Raw genomic sequence first — 22,211 nt, 5'->3', positions numbered from 1 at the left:
CGATTGCTTTTCGTAGCTAGAACACTTGGTCCCTTCTGTCCTTGAGCACAGTCTTCAGAAAACACAGAATCTGTTGTGTTTGGGGAAAACAAACGAAAAAGAGTTGTAAATGCTACTTTCACAGTGCCTTTTGCTGATAGAGACTGATCTTATGGGTTACTCTTAAACAGCCTCCAGAACAAAGGGATGCTGTGTGTGTGTGTGTGCGTGTGTGCGTGTGTATCTCTTAAACATGCACAAACAGAATACGTAAAAATAACTTCTAGTTTTATCCCAGAATTCTTCACTCTTATGCTGGGGGTTCTAACGTTAGATTATCACTTAACTTTATTCTTTAAAGTGATTGTTTTGAAAGATAAACTTCTAAAATTCCAGATGTGTAACATGTGAGCTAAGTGAATTAAGAGATTTTTTTTTTTTTAAAAGTACTAACAGTTGGTCAGAGAATAAGTTCGGCCTCAGGTTTGAACAGAAAGATCTAGATAGATCAAATTTCGTTCTCTTCCGAATCCTACTATATAAAACTACAGTGCAGAGGTTTTTATTACAGGATTATTAACCTGCAAGGCTAAAGAAAACAGGAGAGGAAATAGCAGCAACAAAGCTGTGGTGGCAAGAAAATAGATGGATGGTTGACAGCGAGCTCATCTCCCTAGAGTATCCTAAACACCACCGTGGCAGTGCAGAAGAGCCAAAACCCAAACCGAGAAGCAGCCTTGAATGGCCCAAGAATCAGCTGGCGCCTCTGGAAGGAGAACGAGGCAAGAAGGGAGAGGACTAAAATAAGGAAAAGGGTAAGAAGAGGTTAGATGTCCCCATTTCCTCCCCAACTCGGGCTTCCAGGCGATAGTCCCTCACTCCCTGACAGAAGACTGGAAGCTTGTTCTGAAGGGCAAACGTACAAGAGATCTTGAGAGAAAGAGGGCCAGTAGGATGTGCACGTGTACATACCCTCATGCGTATAGAGAGAGAGAAAGAGGGAGGGAGGGAGGGAGGGGCGCTGAGAAGTCCCAAGATTTGTCAGCAAGCTGGAGACTGGGAGAGCCATCATATGGTTCTGGTCCACATCCAAAGGCCTGACAACCAGCACAGCCAGTGATGTAAGTTATGGTCCTAAAGCTGATGGTTCTAGACCCAAAAAGAGCCAGTGGTACAGTTCAAGTCCAAAGGTCAGAAGAGACCTGTGCCCCAGCTCAGTCAGTCTGTCAGGAGGACTTGCCCCAGACTCAGTCTTTGGCTGATGAGATGAAGCTCTCTCACACTGGGGGGTACAGTCTGCCCTATTCAGTCTACCAGCTCCAATGTTAATCTCATCCAGAAACACCCAGGATATTTGGCCAAGTGTCTGGGTACTCCATGGCCTAGTCAAACTGACACATAAAATCAACTATCACAGGACTATATAAGAAGGTCCCTGGACCGGAAGCCGCTGGGCATGGTTGAGGGCGAGGGGGATTTGGTCCACATAGATACGGATACCTCGTGCTCTCTTTGTTTCTTCATGCAGCTAGGGCCCTGGCGTTCATGCCTGCCTTTACCTTCCCAGCAAGAGTTTAGAAGAGTTTTTTGGGAAACCCAGCCAGTCCAACACTGAAAAGATGCTGGCATCAGAGTTTCCAGAATCAGTCCAGCCAGGTCACTCTCTAGTAAGGCCCGTATTGGCAAGCACAGCCATAGGTAGGCTCAGAACTTTCCATCAGTTTTAGTCTCTACATTGGTCTCCTGGGGCAGCCGTAACAAAATACCACAGACTTGTGGCTTAAACAACGGAAATTTTTATCTTACGCTTCTGGAGTCTGAAAATCCAAGATCACGATGCTGACAGGGTTGGTTTCTGGTGAGACCTCCCTTCCTGGCTTGTAGATGACCTCCTTTCCACTGTGTCCTATCATGGCCTTTCCTCTCCTGAGTGCACAGTGAGAGAGAAGGGTCTCTGATCTCTCTTCCTTTTCCAGTCCCACCCTTACAAATTCATTACCCATAATTACTTTTTGTTGTTGTTGTTGTTGTTGTTAGAGTAGGCTTCATGGCCAATGTGGGCCTTGAACTCACAATGCTGAGATCAAGAGTCATATGCTCTACTGACTGAGCCAACCAGCCCCTCCCCTTAATTACCTCCTTAAAGGCCTTATTTGTCACATTGGGAGTTAAGGCTTCTACATATGAATTTTGGGGGAGACAGAGTTCATTCCTTAACAATCCCTTACCCTTAAACTTGAATAGGCAATCAAGGAGTTCCAGAATCCTTTCCTTTCTGAGGAAAACCACCAAATAACAAGAAGGACTGGGCCAAAACCAACAAAAGAGGGGTGATCGGGGTGGTGGAGAAACAGGACTATTCAGGGAGAAGAAAACTTAAAAAAATATATATCTTTGATATTCTCAGAGAAGTGAGAAAAGGTATATTCATAACACAATATCAGGATACCATAAAAAATGATTTAGAGAACAAAAGCAATACTTAGAAATTAAAAACTTAGTAGCAAAATTTAAAAATTCAGTGAAGTTGGAAGATAGAGGAAATCTCCAGGAAACAAAAAAAGAAGAAATTACATAGAAAATAGACAAAAAAGGGAGATTAAAGGACCAATTCCAAGAGAGCCCAACATTCAAATAGCGGGAATTCCAGAAAGACTGAACAGAGAAGGGAGAGACTGTCAGGGAAATGATTCAAGGGCATTTCCTGTGTCTGAAGGACATGCCATGCCAGACTGCAAGCAGTTACACTGGACCCAGCATTATGGATGAGAAATAAACTGTATGTCAAGACAAGAGAGCATGTCTGGCCACATTCGAAGGATCAACAGTCAGAATGGCTTCAAGTGACAAGTGGGTGATGCCCTCTCAATTCTGAAAAAACTAAAATGCTTTCCGTCTTAGAATTTAATATCCTACCAAAGCATCATTCAGCATGTTCCTGCTCAGGAAGCTTTCTTTTTAAGTTTATTTATTTTGAGAGAGACCTCTCAAAGGCCAAGATCAAGAGTCGGACGCTCAACCGACTGAGCCGCCCACATGTCCCTCAGGAGACTTATTGCCTGTCTGGGCATCATCAAAACAAGAGAATACACTAAGAGAGAGGATCTAAGATAAAGGAAACGAAACAACACAGAGGGGTGAACAGAGTCTGCAGAATGGCAGTGGAAGGGAGAGCCATTCGTCAGTACTTTAGAGCAACCAGACTCCCTCAGAGCAGACTTGAAAGCTCTGGGAGAACCTTCTTCAAGAAAATGAAAAGGATACGTATTTAGTGGGAATTAGCTTCTTGAAACTGATTTGGGTCAGTGGAGGAGAATTTGAGGTTGAATTGGTGATAAACGCACAGACAATTAAGCAAATATGTAAATGAGGTGTTTTTTTTTTTTTTTAATTCCAAGGAAAATAAAATATACAGGAAAGGACATATAATCATAGTTACGACACAGCTGAATTCCGACCAGGATGTGTGTGGTGTTGCTGTATTGGGCAGAGGAGGTGAGCAGGCAGGGCAGGGACTAGAAACTCACTTGCCATAGTGGGAAACCAGTCGATGGTATCTAGTGCTAAAAAGTTTAGGGGCACCTGGGTAGTTCAGTCAGTTAAGCGTCTGACTTTGGCTCAGGTCACGATCTCACAGTTCATGAGTTTGAGTCCCACATTGGGCTCTGTGCTGATGGCTCAGAGCCTGAAGCCTGCTTCAGGTTCTGTGTGTGTGTCTCTTTCTCTGCCCCTCCCCCACGTGTGCTCTGTCTCTCTGTCTCTGTCTCTCTCAAAAATAATTAAAAACATTAAAAAAAAAATTAGAGTCACCACGAAGACATGTTATTTAGCAATGTGGTGACAAAAGAATATACCAAAAGAATAAACTCAGAGAGTCAAAGGGGAGTTACTTCTAAGGAAGCAGAAAGTGGAAAGGGAAGCTGGGAGACTGTGGTGCGGGTTGACCCTTTTAGATTCAATATGCGTTGCAAAACCAATTATATGAAAAAAAAAAAAAAACTGACCAATTGCCTCTTCAGGGGGTTAGGATTAGCAGAGTTACTAAACACAGCAACAAACACATGGAGAATTCCCAAGACAAACACCAAAGCATACTCTCCAACCTGGAAATGTGTTGGAGGTACACGGGAGTATAAAGAGCTAAGAAGATGCTGTAATTAAAGGAGAAAGAAGTAAAAAGAGCACAGAGCGTTTTCCTACAATTAATAGGTTGATAAAGACCTTCCAGCGTTGCTGTGAAGTAAAAAAAGAAGTTTATGCTTCTTGGCTCTTGGGGAACCGAGAAAGCCAGTAGATGGAGTCACTGCATGAAGGAAGGGGGCTGATTGCTGATAAAAACGCACAGAGCAGATATTCAGTAAATATTTGAGTGAACGAGTGCTTATCATTAAAACGCAGTTGCGAGCACTTTGAAAATAGAAACCACTATATAAATGTCAAAAAAAAAATGTTTAGACTCTGAGATTGATTAAAGTTCATTTAAGCATAACTCTTTTAAAATCATCACAGTCAAGGCAGTTGATTGAGCTTTTTCCAAGGTACTCTTGCCATTTCGCATCGTAAACTTGCAGGGATGTTAGATCTGGAGGCCTTTTGTCCTTTTGTCCTCTCCCAGTGGAAAAGCAGAAGGAACAGGATATGCGCAGCAAGTGGATGGTGGGGTCCTTTCCTCTCTGAAGAGGGAAGGGAAGGAAAGAGGCAGAGAGGAGAGCCGGGCGCTTACGGGGAGGCAGCATCCTGAGGCCGAGCGGACAGGCCCGTGCTTGGCCTGCAGACGATCTCTGTGGCGGACCCGGCCCCCTAAGGGTGGAGAGGGAGTTTGGCAGATGGGACAGCGATGCTTCAGCTGCCGTGCAGTCTGTGGTGGTCAGAGTACCCCGTTTGGCCTGTTTCCTCAGGCCTTAAATGGTCAGGACGGTTATTTGGAACCAACCGTCTGGGCATTTTTTCCTATTTATGTGAATATGGGTTCATTTCTACGAAAACTTACATAACACGGATTATAAATAACTGGGGTTCTTTGAGGTGTTGGACTGGGCTCAAGGGAAGCCTCGTTTTTCATGTTCCTCCTGCCTTGCCTTTGCTCTAGTTTCATGGGCCCTCAGCCGTCACCCCTGCCCCCTGCTCCCACCCACTCACATACGTACCTGTGCCTTCTTTCTGGTGAGGACAGAGCCAGCCTCAGAGATTGTCCCCGACTAGCTGCCTGTGCAGGAACCTTGCTGTACAGTATGAAAAGGATTCCACTGAAGTCTGAAGTGTCATGAGGACGAGAGAAGGGAGAAGATTGAACTGTATATTAAATTGTCTTGTGGTTATCAAATAAAGACTCTCTGATCATAAAGGCCAAAGATAAAAAAGAAAATGTGTGTGTTCAATATACGGAACAAAAATCCGTCTATTTTTGACATCGTATTTGAGGAGAAGATAGGTCAAAAAGCCCAGCCACCCCTGAAATGAATTTTAGACTCTCCTTATTGGTGTGATGGGGCAGGGAGAGATCTCAGTGATGGTGCATGGCTGATAGAAATGACTTTTTACAGTAGGTGCTAAATTAGATGTAGAAAGTAGGAGAGTTATCAACCCTACATTGTCACGTCTGACCTTCCAGGTCCCAGTCGTGGAATCATAATAAAAACGAGTCGTGGGTTTCTCTGGAGATGCAGCAATAACTGACATAGAACAGTTTTCAAGCTTCTCTTCAAATGGGGTGACACCAGGGGTTATGCAGGGTCATGAAGGAGGTGCATTGGTTTTGATCAGTTTTTGGAACTATACAGCAGCTTATCTGTAGGTCAGAGAAATTTAGTTTTCTCCATTCTTTTTTCATCATTTTCCCCCCTGGGTGCTATGTGGATTAGCCTCTGGAAGCTGGGGTGAGGCTCTGAGTGTTAATAGAGTTCGCGCAGATCCAGACTGCCCAACTCTGTATTTCACGACGTTGGGCTTCCAAAAGCATTCTCGTGGAATGTGCGAGTCAGTAAAGGCACATTACCACCTCTCCACAAATAAGAGGAAGACAGATATGTGGTGACAACAGAGAAATACAGACGGCTCCACCTTGCCTGTGTTATATCCACCTGCAGAATAGTACTCTCGCACCATTCCATCTCTGATACGACTTCCTGTTTTTGCTTTTTGCTTAATTGTATACTTTGTCCCTACTGAAATAATTTATAGGTACCAGACATTATTATTAAGCAGGTAGAAAACAGTTAAACCATTTGTCCCCAGCCTCTCCCTAATTTCAAGTAATTTATAACACAGTAAAACTGGAGACAAAAACATTGTAGGACATAGAAGCAGACCTGTGGCCCACACTCTTTGCCGGATCATGATAGTGGGAGGGGCTCCCAGAGTTTTAACACTGTAACTGCTGATTCTTCTAAAATATCACTGTGAGGGAAGTTATCTTGTCATACGTCAAAGGAATGTTTTAAATTCTAAAAACCACAGTGAGGAGCACCTGGCTGGCCTGTGTGTGGAGCAGAGCATGAGACCCTTGATCTCAGGGCGGTGAGTTTGAGCCCAGGTTGGAGTGTAGAACCTACTTAAAAAAAAATAAAAATAACGGTGAAACCTCTTCATGCAGGAGTAATCACTAGACCTATGAGTCGGTCTGTATACCAGTAAACCCAGGAATTAGTCTAAATGCCAAAGTTGTGTGAAAGAAGATTTTACAGGAATTAGATTAAAAGCTATTGTCTTTGCTTTGTCAAACTACTTAGATTCAAAGTAACCAGAGGGAGGAGGAATTTGGTGGGGGGATGATATTTATTCTTGTGTTATAAGGTGTTTGGGTGTGTTACAAACCTAGTGTCTAATATACGTCACTTATCTGACTACTGATCAGTATATTCTGAAATGTTATCGATTCTTATATTTACTGATTTATTTTTAAAGTAAGGGTATTCCACGACATATAACTGTTGATGTTGTCCTTTCCTAATATTTTTCTACCCAGCAAAAGGTACTGGATGCTGTCATTCCCCAATCCTGTGTATAACTTGTCAGAGAAAGGGTTAAGAAAGCAGAGTCCCTGGGGAAACAAGTTTCAAATTCGGGAGTTTTTACAATTATCATCTTGAACTGCATTTATAGTTATAAAAATAATTCCAGCATAAAATAAACTCGCCTTTAATAATCTATGGAAGAATCATAGACAGGTCGTTTATTGGCGTAGCCACTTGGTGTGAGCAGTGTTAGTACCAAATATGAACACCCTGTATTTCTTTTTCATTTGCTCAGCAAACATATGTATTTACTGTGTGCTTGGTTCCCAGTTAAGCACACTCACTGTTTCTCCCCTCTAGTTTCTCAAATCCAGGGGCCTCCTCTGGCTTGCTTTCTGTCTCACCAGGGCTTAGTATGGTCCCTGCAACGTGAGGGACACACAGTAAATCTGTCAAACGAGTGAACGTGTCATTCAATTAGTAACTAAATTTTAGAGGTGGGAGAATGTATTTTATTTATTTTTTTAAATTTTTAATGTTTATTTACTTTTGAGAGAGAGACAGACAGAGTGTGAGCTGGTGAGGAGCACGGACAGAGAAGGAGACACAGAATCCGAAGCAGGCTCTAGGCTCTGAGCTGTCAGCACAGAGCCCGACGCGGGGCTCGAACTCACAGACTGCGAGATCGTGACCTGAGCCGAAGTCGGATGCGTAACCAACTGAGCCCCCCAGGTGCCCCTGGGAGAATGTATTTTAGATGTATAGGGTGAGAATAGAGACAGGAAGAGTTTGTGGGTGGCTCTTACGAGGAACAGGAAGAGCCGCAGACTGGCTCCTCACAGAGCAATGAGCAGGGAGTACTGGGAGGCCTCCATCCACACACGGTCTCCGAATCACTCAGGACACAAGCGAGCGACCGCATCAGTGGAGGTCGGGGAAGGCGGAGGGCAAAGGGTGGGCAGACAGAGGTGACAGTAGTTGAAGTGCTGTGTCATGAATTGAGATCCTGCAGGGAATCGGTGACCTGAGTGTTGGGTTTGAGGGACTAGACGGCTCAATGAAGCTCAGACCCAAATACGAGGGACTAAGGGGATGGCAGTGTTTGCCGAGTGGCTCCCATGTGCAAGCAATTTAATAAAGTCTTGTGGATGGAAAAGGGCCTCCCCGATGACCAACACGCAGTGTCTGCTCTCCAGGAGATGCTGACGCACAGTAAGTGCCAAAGGTCTGTGGGAGCACATAGTTAAAAAGATTCTTTCTGGGGGCGCCTGGTTGGCTCAGTCGGTTAAGTGTCTGACTTCGGCTCAGGTCACGACCTCATGGTTCACGGTTTCGAGCCCCACGTCAGGCTCTGTGCTGACAGACAGCTCAGAGCCTAGAGCCAGCTTTGGAGTCTGTGTCTCCCTCTCTCTCTGTTCCTCATCTGCTCATGTGCCCTCTCTCTCTCTCTCTCTCTCTCTCTCTCTCTCTCTCTCTCTCAAAAATAAATAAAGATTTAAAAAATTGAAAGAAAAAAATTCTGTCTGGTGGGTGGAGGTGGGGATCCGGCACAAAAGAAGTGATCTTTGAACCGGGCTCTTCAGGATGAATGTAGTGCACGGAGATAGTAGGGTAGGCGTTCCAGGGCAAAGAGAACAGCGTGGGCAAGATGTGGGCTTGATAAAATGCAGGTCCGTCAGGAACGAGACGTTGTCTTTGGTGTTAGCCGGGAACCTGAGGCAGAGCCCTGATGCGGTACTTGGTACTTGATTCTCTGAGGAGCTGGGCGTCCTTGAAAGTTGTTAAAGGGGAGAGTGACCTCAGATGACCGTGCATTCGGAAGTGAACTCTGGCCTCTATTCAGAGGTGGGTTAAGCAGTGGCTCCAGACCGTGGCTTCACATTAGCATCACCTGCAAATGTTTGCTGAAATTCCAAATCCTGGGCTGTACCCCAGGTCGTTACATCGGAATCCGTGGCGAGGGGGTCCAGACGTGGTCGGTGCAGCCGGGGTTGGGCACGAACGGTTTGGAGCAGGGATTGGCAAACTCTTTCTGTAAAGGGCCAGATAATAGATGTTTTTGGCTTACAGGTCACACGGTTTCTGTTGTAACGCTTCTCCCCCACCACCGAGCGCAAAATCGACCACAAACAATGCGAGAACCAATGAGCGTGGCTGTGTTCCAGTAAAACTTGATGGGAATTTGAGCTATGTATAATTTTCACATGTCACCAATATTCTTGTTCTTTGGTTTTTTGTTTTTTGTTTTTTTGTTTTTTTTTTACTTCAGCCACTTAAAATTGTAAAAACAAATCACGGACTATACAAAAATTGGTGGCCAGACCAAATTTGGCCAGGCCAAATTTGGCCTGCAGACCATTTTCTGCCAGTTCTTGATCTGGAGGACAAAAACTGGACCCGGAGAGTCCAGGAAAGAAAACATTACTACAGTAATCCAGATAAGAAGTAAAGTTAACTCTCTTTTGTGGTCGTTAGAAGGTCAGACTGAAGATAAGTGATATTGAATTGATATTTATAGCAACTCATACTCTCGTGTGCTACTTTTGAGCGCCAGAAGTTCCCATACAAAGGAACTCTGAATGAACCATTGTGTGGTATGTAGTATTTAGGACCCTTTGACTTTGTCTTTTTAATTTTATAGGTGTTTTATTTATGTCGCAAGGCTGTTTCTCTTCTAACTGCTTGAAATGGCTACACATTTTGGCAACACCTACTCCTACCATTACAGAACAGTTCAGTCTCCTTCCCTTTCTCCTGTGCCAGGCACGCCTTTGTCGCCAAAGAATGACCTTTCCTTGTGAACAAATGTTCTCTTTAGAAAATAAGGTGAGCTTGATATAAGAAGATATGGCCACTGATATTTTATCAGCTGAATTAATGCAGAATTCCCTTTTTAGACTTTGCTCCAGCATTTGTTGCCTAGTTAAGGAGCTCCTTTACCACGCCCACTGTGAAAATGAGAGACTGGTTATCGCAGCCACAATTCCACTGAGGTTATTTGAGAAACCACAAAGCCAAAAAGAAAAAAAAAAAAAAAAAAGCGTTCCCTCTGATACCTGCTGTGCTTCAAAATCAGTGGTACGTCTCCACATTTGGCTGGTTGGCTTTTTTTGAATACCATTAACAATGGGTGAACTCACTGGCTTCCCTGTTTCCTAACTCCCACTCTTTGAAGTCTGCTGTTTCCTCTAAGTGTCTTCTGAGACATGCCTACGCCGTGCCCTCCACTGTGGGGACTCCAGACTCTAAAGAACCTGAAACTCTCCTTGAATTTGCTGTAACCAGAAGCAGAGAAGGAAATTCAAGAGCATAGACGAAGTTGGGTCATCTCTGTTACCTTCCAGATCGTACTAGAAAGTAAGAGGTGAAAAATGTATGTAGGCTTAGAGCAGCCTATTTTTCTTTACTTTCCCCACCCTCCTTACTGTAGCCATTTATCACAGAACACAAAACTATTACATACGTGCCTTAGGAAGGAAAAGCAGATGAGATTCTGAAGAGTTTGTTTTCCTGAGTGTTTTGGGTGTCTTTGATCACCAGACCTATTTCACATCACTAATGTTTTTTTTTTTTTAAACTAATTTTGAATTCGTTATTTTAGGTTCCAGGGACCTGTTCTTTCTTCTTAGTGATCTTGAGTGATTATTATCCTAGGGATTCCATCCAAATATGTCCAATATAAAGAGTGAGATTGTGATTGAGTGCTGATAACGTCAAGTGCTTTTAATTAAGCTTCTGATGTTTTATACATTGATAACAAAACAAAGTTTCAGGTTTATTAAATTAGCCTCCCATTAATTTTTCAGAAGCACTCACCAAGGGAACTAGATATATAGCAGTAGCCTATTCCCTGCAGCCAAAGCCTCGATGTGCCCCTGAGGAATTCCTGAAGAGAGTTCATTCTCGAGTCAAGGAAGAGGTTGGGAAGTAAAGCAAAGCTGCTGACGGAATATCGACATTAAGAATGAAAATGCTGTTTGAATTCAGAACCCAGAATGGCAAAAGCTGAAGGCCAGCAGGGAACCCACATAGAAGACAGAGGCTGACAGCTAGGAGAGACCTCAGGGAGCATATCGGCTGCTGGTCCTCGACTTTGACCGCACGTTGGAAAACCTGAGAGCTTTCAAATAGATCCCATCATGCCAGTTAGCTCAGTGCCACTGGGGATCTAGACCAGAGCCCTGGTATATTTTAAAGGTTCCTCACTGGTTCCAACCTGCAGCCAGGGTTGAGAACCACTGAGAACCACTGGCCCCTCATGTCACGACGTCCAGAGCGGATTCCTCGCCCAAGGTCAGAGAGCTGATTTGCTGAGATGTTAACTTCCGTCTTCTCCTCTCAACTTCTTGCCTCCTTTATTCTGTATGCTCCCCGTGTGATCACATCCCCTCTTCTGCTTTATTAACTTACACCTGTAGGCTCATGATTCCCAGATCCATAGCCCCCATCTCTCTGCTGGCACCAAACCCTTATGTCTCACTCCCCCATTATCTCCCAAATGTATCACGTCCAGCCGTTCAAACACATTCTGTTCAATCTGAGTTCCCCACCCCACCTGCCACCCTCCACCCCTTACCCCCCAAAAACTTACTTTTTGCCTGGATTCCTCATGTCAGTGCAGGGAGCGCTTCCCTTCCCGTGGTTATCTGAACCTGAAATCTTAGAGCCATCCACGTCCTTCCCTCTCTTGCGCTCCTTCCCTAACCGGTCACCAAGAGCTGTAGGGCCTGCGCCCTCCCTCTTCCTCCACCCATCCCACCTCGTCGCCCCGCCTAGCTGAACCTGGGATGGGGTGCTGTCCTTTCCTCTGAACCATTGCCACGTCCTGCCGTGCCACCTTCAGCCTCTAGCCTGGCACCCGTGCTCCACCTCTCACACCATTAGGAAGCCCCTTCTGAGACCTAGATGTGACTGTCCCCTTTGCAACATTGTGTGCTCTAGTCCTCTAGCCATCTCTCTGGTTCCACGGCACCACCTCCTTTCCTTTCTTTTCCCCGTGTGCTTACATCCAGCCTACTTTCTTACAAATCATAAATGGCATAATCTATCTATAGACTCCGTTCCTTTAGTTCTTTATCAAAACCTGAACTCTCCAGTAAGCTATAATCTTTTCCCTCTTCCACCAAATGCTGGCATGTCGCAGACTGAGTTTAATAAGCCTGGCACTGCCCGCGTCCTGACGCCTGGAGCCTGGAGCCTGCCCCCGGCAGGAAGTGTAGTAGAAGGTCCCAAGGCAGACAGGAGACCTACCTTACCGTCAGACCACAGTTGTGGTTGTTAGCACCTTCACTTACCTCTTAGCATTTCCGAGCTGCTTCCATTCTTATCCCTGACTTTCATGTCCTGGGTATCCTTGCTAAGCCCTGTCCTCACTTAATTCTCCTAGTTCTTGCAAGTTTTACCAAGAACCCCTTTGACCCTCAGTCATTTGTTTTTAATCTTGCACATCTTGGCTGGTTTTTTGGCCCTTTTACCTCAGGATGTGGTTCTCTGACTTCCCTACTGAATGCGTGTCCCCGGCAGGCACTAACTGACCAGTCCTTGTCCCCTGGCTTTTATTACATAGAATTTTGACTCCAGTCTCTTTGGGAATTTGTTTAGAACCTAACACTCCCAGACCCTGCCATTGTCATTGCCTTGTGTGCCTGTAGGACACAAAGGTCAGGCAGGGCCTGATGAGTTGTCTTGGCTACTTCTCTTCTGTTTCTCCTTGCCAGGGCTTAACTACTTCTCAAGCTCTCTGCCAACAAGGGGACAAGAAAAAATAAGTGGCTTTAAACTCTCCTTTCTTACTATATCAGTTATACTTTGTTTTGAACCTGTGTTAGTGGTTTGCCATAGAGTTGGCAATACATAGTTCCAAACAATCCAAGCAAAAAAAAAAAAAAAAAAAAAATCCAATTCCATGTCATATGATACTACTGTAGGGGAGTGTGAGTACCTTATAATAATAACACAGTCATCTTTATTTCTTCCTGTCATGCCTTGTGTCATTGTCATTCAGTTCACATACACAGATCCATGCAAAACCAAGTACATTGTTGCTGTTACTGTTTCGAATAAACTGTTATCTGTTAGATCAGTTAAGAATAAGGAGAATAAAATTTCTTTTACCTGCACTTTTCCCCCCCACGTATTCAGTGCCCTTCCTTCAGATCCAGATTTCTGCTCTCTATCATTTTCCTTCTCTCTAAAGAACTGCTTTTAACGTTTCTTGCAAATGAGATCTACTGGCAACAAATTCCCTCAGTTGTTGTTTGTCTGAGGAGGTTTTTATTTATTCATCTTTGAGGGATAATTTCGCAGGGTACAGAATTCTAAGTTGATGGGTTTTTCTTCTCAGCACTTTGAATATTTCTTTCTCTTCTTGCCTGCATGGTTTCTAAGATGTCAGATACAGTTCTTATCTTTGTTCCTCTATAGATAAGAAATTCCTCCCCCCACCCTTGGCCTCTTTCAGGAATTTGTTTTTGATTTACTATAATTTGAAAATTATAATAGGGGCGCCTGGGTGGCTCAGTTGGTTAAGCATCCAACTTCGGCTCAGGTCATGATCTCACGGTCCATGAGATCAAGCCCCGCATCAGGCTCTGTGCTGACAGCTCAGAGCCTGGAGCCTGCTTCGGATTCTGTGTCTCCCTCTCTCTCTGCCCCTCCCCTGCTTGTGCTCTGTCCCTGTCTCTCAAGAATACATTAGAATAAGAATATGAAAAAGAATAGGTTTTCTTGTCATTGTCCTTCTTGTGTTGTCTGAACTTCCTAGATCTGTGGTTTGGTGTCTGACATTAATTTGGGGAAATTCTCAGGCATTATTGTTGCAAATATATGTGTTCCTTTCTCTCTTTCTTCCCCTTCTGATGACCCCATATGTTACACTTTTTGTAGCTGCCCCCATAGTCCTTATATTCAATTTTTTTTGAAGTTTATTTATTTTGAGAGAGAAAGAGAGAAAACATGAGCCAGAGAGGGGCAGAGAGAGAGAGAGAGAGAGAGAGAGAGAGAGAGAGAGAGAGAGAATCCCAAGCAGGCTCCTTGCTGTATGAACCAAGAGATCATGAGCTGAGACTAAGAGTTGGATGCTTAACCGACTCAGCCACTCAGGCGCCCATGGATATTCTCTCTTTTTTTTTTTTCCCCCACTTCAGTCTTTGTTCTTTTCTCATTTTGGTTTTTGAGAATTCTGTTGATCTGCCTTGAGCTCAGAGATTGCTTCTTCATTCATGTCCAGTCTACTGATGAGCCTGTCAGAGGCATTCTCCATTTCTGTTAGTGTTTATATTTAGCATTTGGGGGGGGGGATGAGTTTGGGGGAGGCTCATTCTTAGATTTCCATCTCTCTGTTTGCATTTTTCATCTGTTCTTGCATACTGTCTACTTTAGCCATTAGAGCCCTCCACATATTTTAAATTCCCAGTCTGATAAATCCAGCACGCTGCCATGTCTGGTCCTCAAGCTTGGTCCGTCTTCAGATTGAGTTTTTTTGTCACTTGGTATGTCTTGTAATTTTTCTTGATAGCCAGATGTGATGTGCTGAGCAAAAGGAACTGCTGAAAATAGGCCTTGAGTTACCTGGTGTTGAGGTGTGAGGACAGGGAAAGCATTCCAGAGTCCTGTGATTAGAGCTCAGTCTTTTAGTGACTCTGTGCCCCTGGGCTGCAAACATTTTCTTAGTGTTTCCCTCCTTCCGTGGGTGGAACAGGATGGCTAAGTGGACTGAGGTTGGGTATTTCCCTTCTCAGGTTAGCTAGACTCTGGTAATACCCAAGCAGGTTAGAGTCTGGTTAACTGGTTTCCCCTGAGGGCAGGCCTTATTAAGAACGGAGTGTTCTGGCTGGTTTCACAATGCTGCTTTGTCCCCTCCCCATGCCAGAAACCACAGGAGATTTTTCTCCCATATTTACCGTGGGAACCTGGTTGAGCTCCTGGAGGTAAATCTCTCCGTGTCGTGGACCACCTGCTCCCGTCCCATGACTGGATCGCCCCCAAGCTCCTAATAGTCATCTGCCCTGAGCCTCCCTCAATCCGTCAGTTACCCTTCCGGTTTTCCTACAGTGCTGGCTCCTATGGCAGCCTCACACTGCAGGAAGCCACATCCCCCGTGTTGGCTTCCTGGTCCCTCCCAGTTCTGGGGGCAACACTTTCTTCTGTTATTCCCTCCCTTATGCATCCAAAAAGAGTTGTTGGTTTTTCAGTCTGTTCAAGCTTGTTACTTGCCGTGAGGCCAGAGTGGTGACTTTCCAAGCTCCTTACATGCAGAAGAGGGAAACAGGAAGTTACTACATTGAAGCTCAAACCTGCTCTTTCGGCTTCTTACCACTAGGTTTACTGAGACATTTATATCATAGTATCTACAAGTAGACACTGAGCACAGAAAACACGGACTTCGTGCGGGGAGCCCAGGAGAAGTTAAACTGGAGGATATTGGTACAGTTTGATTGGTTCCATAACCTCACCTTCCAAGTCCAGATTCTCATCATATGTCGTGCTTCTTTCAGATCTAACTCCTGTGTCCCCTTGATGAAAATGGAAATGATTACACTGTCTGGAAGCCTGAACTGTTAAAAAAAAAAAAAAATGCTCCATTGGGGCTTTTAGCTTGGTGGTTGTGTCCGAAAAGGAGTTTAAACTTGGACATGAAAGGAGTCATCAGTGTTCTCTGTTCTTAGAGAGTGAAATACAAAGCAGTTTAGGAAATACCTACAGGTTGGGGTTCTCAGAAATCTACAAGTTTTACCACAGTTTCAGACTGCCTTAAACCCAGCTACCTACGCAGCCTGCAAGGCTCAGCACACAGTCGCTTGTCATCTCCCTCTCGTCTCTGCAGCCTGGACCGCAGGATTCGGGATGCAGGTGACGGGAAGGTGCCTCGTACAGTTGACAGAGTTGTTGGGCACCCTCGTTCTAAGCACATCACACACCTTGTTTGACATGTTTACTTTTTACACACCCGGAGAATTAGCAGGTGCTTGCATGACTGCGTTGTTTGTTTTAACAGGCTAAGAAGTGGGAGGTAGGTTAGACCCACACGATGATGCAATAGGAAAGTATCTAATTATTCCATTTTTGGCTCAGCGCTCAGTTTCAGTTAAAAGTGCTGATAGCAAGGCTCAACAAGTCCTGTAGCCTAGTACCCTTAGCATTGTCTGCCTGTGAGAAACCGGCTTGCTACCAAGCATGGCCGCGCGTTAGCCCCTTGCGTGTAAGATCTTCCATGTGGCTAGAATTTAGCAAAAGATCTCAGAGTTCCTGTAATGAGGCATTACAGTGTGGACGCAGAAGGCTCTAAAAGCCCCATATCTATTTCCGCACGCTCAACGAGCCAACTTGGAATATTGTGTCTGCACATAGACTGTTCACAAGTTAACTCCTGAGAGCCAGACAGGTCATGGTTGTTTGGACTGGTATATTCATCCTGACGTGTCAGGGTGTAGGTTACGATTGGTCCTTGAACTGTCTTCATCGAGTGGAAGGAGCAAGGTTCAGAGTCCGGGAACTATCGCTACAAGTAGACGTGGTCCAAGGCAGAGATTTGAGATCTGGGGTGACTAACTGTTTCTGTAAAGGGCCAGATAGTAAATACTTGAGGATTTATGGGCCATGTGATCTCTGCCGTAACCACTCAACTCTGCTCTCGCAGCGTGAAAATGGTCATAGATGATACGTAAACAGAAGCGTCTGGCTGCGTCTTGGTAAAATTTTGCTTACAAAAGCAGGTGGTGGACTGGGTTGGCCCATGGGCCATCATTTATATCAGCCCCTGCCCTGGATCCCAGAACGTACACCACTGGGCTATATGATCCTGACCTCATAGGAAAAGTAGTGGTAGTTTTCAGTTAACTGAACCAATACATATAACTTTCAGTACTCATAGCCAAGACTTCACTGTATTTGTATATAATGAATTTGTTGTCAGAAAGAAAAGCATTTTTCCTCACTGGCTGCTTTGGGTGCTAATCCGAATTGTTATTTACTTGTCATTTATACCCCACTTCCTTCCCAGAATAATTTGAGGTAAAGACATGTATAGATTTTAGCTGTCAAAATAGAGATATAAAACCAAAACCACATGAAAAGGTCACACAAAACAACCTCTGAATATTCCATTTCCACCGGCCAACCCAAGCTAGTCGTAGCTCAGCCATTTGAGGACTGAACAGTCTTTTGGACACCTCCTAAATTGAACACTGATACGCTCCATATTTTATCTTTCCTAGCATCGTTTCCTTTATGAAAAAAAATGTCCCTCCACGTTTTATAGTGAATCTTGTACCAAAGGAAATGTTATTATCCGTCGTTTTTCTTCTGATTGAAGCACAAGCCAAGAACTGTTACACAACTGAGTGGGTACATGGAAAGGACAGAGAAAATGAGAAGCTAAGGAAAACCTTGGTGGGCAAGCTACCTGTACAATACAGATTTTAGGGCTCTTCTAGAGCCAAGGGACTATTTCCAATCAGTTAGAGGCTCATCCTTGCTCTCCATGGAAAAGGAGTGTTGAATTACTTTAGAGTTTAGTGGTCGGAGGCCCTCTTACGAGGTGAACGGAGGAGTGAGGGTTTGGGCTGGCGGCAGGGAGGGATGACCTTTAGCAGGTGTCTGAACGTAGAAACAAAGCCGAGTGACTTGAAGGACTGGCAAGTGGAATTGTGTCCCCAAAGACAGTGCGGAAATAGGAAAGCTGGTCTATAGGAGTGCAATGAGCGTGTACAAATGACTCTAATGCAAGATCCTGGTTAATAGCAGATTCAACTCCTTAGCCAAGTGGCTGCAGAAGGTCATGTACAACCCAGGCCAGAAGGTCTGCTTACGTCACTGGCATAGGAAGGTGTGACAGACGTGCTCACACAGACCCTGGAGTTGGAGGAAATCGGGAAGTACTTCCCAAGAAAACATGGATACCAGGCGAGGATTCATTCACAAGTGAAGACCGAAGCAGCCAGGAACCTGGTAGTCCGATTAACAACAGCAGAGGGGAGTCCGAAGCAGGGTGTGGGCTGTATCAAGGACAGACCGGCCATGCTTGTGCCAGAAATGTAAGATGCGGCAGGGGGCTAGCTATGGCGAACACTAAATAAACGTAAGAAAAAAATTATAGATTTTTTATTTTAATGTTTACTTATTTTTGAGAGAGAGAGAGACAGAGCATGAGCAGGGGTGGCGCAGAGAGCGAGAGGGAGACACAGAATCCGAAGCAGGATCCAGGTTCCGAGCTGTCAGCACAGAGTCCAATGTGGGGCTCTATCCCATGAGCCATGAGATCATGACCAGGGCTGAAGTGGGACGCTTAATGGACTGAGCCACCTTGGCACCCCAAAGAAATAAATTCTATAATTGGCATCTGAGGACATGGTCAGTATCTGTCTTAAAGATGTTTTATCTGCTCTGTATATTGAGAAGTAATTTTTGAGGTACCGAGCTGGTTCAGTCAGTTAAAAGTGCCTGACTCTTGATTTTGACCCATGATCCCAGGGTCTTGGGATCAAGCCTGAAGTCGGGCTCTGTGCTGACAGCGTGTGGAGCCTGCTTGGGATTCTCTCTCCCTCTCTCTGCTCCTCCCTGGCTCCTATTCTCTCTCTCTCTCTTTCCCTCCCCCCTCTCCCCCAAAAAATAAATAAATAAACTTAAAAAAAAGAATTTCCAACTTTCACTTCAATCCCTTCTCGTTCACTCTTGGTGAGACGGCAAGTTGGGGCAGCGTTTGGCCTCATCCATCAGGGTAACCAGCGTGGCATGCTATTTGACTCTGTATCTGTTCTTCTGTACTTTATCTTTTTTAAAAAAATGCACACTGTCAAGCTGGCAAAGATGTTTGTGCAAAGGTGATTGTTTTATTAAAGAACTAAAATGAGTTACAGAAAAGAGTTCAGCTTTCAGAAGTTTTTGGATTGCAGTACCCCGTTTAAGGGGTTCAGATCTGGTTATACAACTCTTTTAAGTTTGGCAGGGACAAACTGTGAAGTGGAAAAAGTAGATTTTAGGGTAGTGTGTACAGAATGATCTCCTTTTTTTTTTTTTTTTTTTTTTTTTTAGTTTTTTTAATGTTTATTGTTGAGAGAGAGAGACTGACAGCATGAGAGGGGGGAGGAGCAGAGAGAGAAGGAGACCAAGAATCCAAAGCAGACTCCAGGCTCCGAGCTGTCAGCACAGAGCCCGACACGGGGCTCGAACTCACAGACCGCGAGATCATGACCTGAGCCGAAGTCGGACGCTTAACCGACTGAGCCACCTGGCAGTCCCAGATCCCCTTTCTTTGAAAGTAATAGTTGTCGATAAAAATATATGCACAGAAGATCTAGAACCATACACAAAATTATCTGTGGTCGTTATGGTGGGTGGACAGGTCGCAGTGTGTGAGAAAACAATCTGCCTCTTACAGTCAACGATAATAGAGAACCCCACCCTCTCTCCAGGGTCACAGACACTGGGGGAGCAGGAGGTAGAGACGGTTCTCAAGTAGTGGGTTCAGCTTGAGAAAAACATATCATTAGAAGGTAAAAGAGGTTGTCTTTTCATAACGATATAGGAGGCTCGTGTCATCATTATAGATGCTTACAGTTAAATGCCCGTCTAACTCAGGTGTATTCATTTATTCATTAGTGTCGCAAATACGTGTTGAGGGCTTACTGTGCGTGAGACACCGGGCAAGGCACTTGGGCCGTACAGCAGTGACAGGACAAAGGTGGCCTCCAGCATACAGCTAGAGGCTCAAGCAGACAGACCCAACTGTGACTAGGAAGCCAGATGAAGGTATTTTGTTTAAAAGGATGCCTAGCAGTGCCTAGTTCAGAGTGACAGCGCTTGGTATTACAGTGAAATTGCACACCCTCAAATGTGTTTGGGTTTTCTTTCTCTTCAGTTTTTTCCTTCATTTTACTCTCTGAGTTGTGTGTTTAAAAATAGAGGTTTTTTTTTGAGGATGATTCGTGTTTCAACCAGGAAACCTCTAGGAAAGGTTGCCTGCCTGGTCTGTGACAACCACCCACATAACCATCCAGTGGCTTTCGTTTCTAATTGCATCCCTGTGTCCCAGGTTGGCACTGTGGCCCCTTGGTTTGCGCAAGGAAGAATCTCTAAACAATATGTTAATGCAGGTAGATGGGTAGAAAGACGGAGATAGGTAAGTCTGCATATAGATCCATATGCCTGTATATATTTTTGCCACCTGTCCACTCAGATGTTTGTGTTTTCTTCCACAGAAAAAGCAAAGGACAAAAGATCTCTCTCGGGTGTTCCATTCTTACAATCCGTATGATCACAAGGTAAGAGAAGCATGTTATTCGTGTATTGGCTAGATGTCTTTCTGAACATAGAGCAGAAGTCTCACTAGTACATAGCGATTCTGAAGTACATTTTCCGGTTATGTTTACATTTCCATTTTAATTTGTCAACTCTTTATCTCTTCTAAAGAAATCAGAAAATCTTTATTTCCGAACTAATGTCATTCTATTTTATTCACATTAAAATGCAGTTGCATATTGTCACTGAAATCTCAAAGTCGATGGAAAGACAGATCTGGGGGCATTATTTATTTGGTTGGGGGTTTTTTTCCCCCTTCCAAACACTAAAGTGATGCACTTGACTTTTGAATTGGTAAAGATCGTTGAAATAGGAACTGCCGACTGTTGGTTTTCCATTGCTCCTGGTAGAAAGTTATTTCTTTCTAAATAAAATCCCCAACAATGAGCAGTATATCGCATAATATCTGAAATACCCACTGCCAAAAGTTTTGCCTTCTAGAAGACCAAATAGCATCACAACTCTTCCGTGTTTGTGCCCCAGCTTTATAGACTCATGGCCAGTCTTGCTTCATTTATATCCCATGTTCTGCGCTCCCCATATTTGAAGAATTCCCGAATATCTTTACTTATAAGCATTTCACCATATAATGGTAAAAGATAAGGGCTCTTTAAAACACACACACACACACACACACACACACACACACACACACACTTAACTGTTTCTGAGGAAAATGCTCCACACCACATCATCACAGGGAAATATATTACAAGATTTCCGAGACTTGTGCACAACTTCTATTTCATGTAAGGTTCCAGTAAATCTGTTAATTCGAGGTGATTTCAGAAGCGAACAAAAAATTTGCACAGTTGAAATGCTAATATAAACTTAAATCCTTATCTATGAATTTACAAGGAGACATGTGGTGGGGATTTTTTAACTAGCCAAAATAAGTAGTGTGAAAACTATTTTCCTCAGTTGAGAATACGGGAGATGCCTGGATTCAGGAGGAAAAAATTGTGCCAGTTGTTCATAGAAGTTGAAAGATTTTCAGTAGCTTCTGGTGTTTCTATAGTGACCAGTTGACTTTAAGCACCAACAGTTTGCGAACGAGGTGTTTCTGCTTCATGTGACCATGGCAATATACGGTACTAAAAATTATATCATTTCAAATTACATTTTTCAAGTTAAACCAGTCGCTTTGCAGAATGTGGCAATTTGTTTGAAAGACATGGAGAGAGCTGGGAGTGCCTGACAAAGGGGAGAGAAGGTGCAGGCTGATAAGTAATACACCAGCAAAGGGAACGAGATTCCTGATGGGAAAGCTGCATTTTTTTTTAAGATGAAGCCATTTAACATCATTGCAGCAGTGGGTAAAGTTAACATTTAAGAACAATAAAAGGCTGTGACAAATCCAAGGTTTTGCCTGACTTGTCTGAATTTTGCCCACTTCTAACATTTTTTAATTCACAGTGAAGGGAAATTCCATTATTCTTTTATTAGAGCTCTTAATGGAACTTCGCCATTTGCAGCCTCTACCGGCTTCCTCTTCATATCCTTTGTGGCATTGTATCAAAGTCACCTCAGATTATTTTGGCTTCCCTTGTGAAGACTTCATTCCTCTACAAATTAGTCACTGGGCAATGAGGAATTGAATATATAAATGCGAGATGGAGTGTTCCTTTTGATCTTTGCTTTCAGATCGGTAATAAATTATTGTAAGGAGCTAGGCTGCTTGATGAGTGATTTTTGAAGTTCCAAAGGTTTGGCCTGTTGGCATCCTGCTGTATTCTGCATGTGTAGTGACGGAAAAGGGGAAAGTTTCCAGGCGGCTCCTGCCCCTTACTTGCCGCCTCCCTTTTCTCTGGGCTCCATCCAGGGCAAGTCTACCCCGGTCACTTTTAACCTGGTCTCCTGTTGATGGGTGTTTACAAAGACTAGCATCACAGGGACTGAGTAACAGACACTGCTTTCTCAGTCTTAGAATGTACCTTTTTTCCCCACAAATAAAATACAAGGGGGTTGCCTTTCCAGTTACTT

General features: G+C 44.1%; 1 protein-coding gene across 1 annotated transcript in view; it reads left to right on the top strand.

The window, feature by feature from the left end:
- CDKAL1 (CDK5 regulatory subunit associated protein 1 like 1) overlaps positions 1-21,510 on the top strand; it is a 537,841-nt gene extending 516,331 nt beyond the window's left edge. The window contains exon 13 of the mRNA XM_049654971.1: positions 20,129-21,510. Within this exon, the coding sequence (XP_049510928.1) occupies positions 20,129-20,224 (96 nt within the window). The 3' untranslated portion in view covers positions 20,225-21,510. The remainder of the gene's footprint in view (positions 1-20,128) is intronic.
- Positions 21,511-22,211: the final 701 nt, after the last annotated feature.

This window comes from Panthera uncia (assembly GCF_023721935.1).
Source record: "Panthera uncia isolate 11264 chromosome B2 unlocalized genomic scaffold, Puncia_PCG_1.0 HiC_scaffold_25, whole genome shotgun sequence".
Lineage (NCBI taxonomy): Eukaryota > Metazoa > Chordata > Mammalia > Carnivora > Felidae > Panthera > Panthera uncia.
This window is presented reverse-complemented; position numbering and strand designations above follow the sequence as displayed.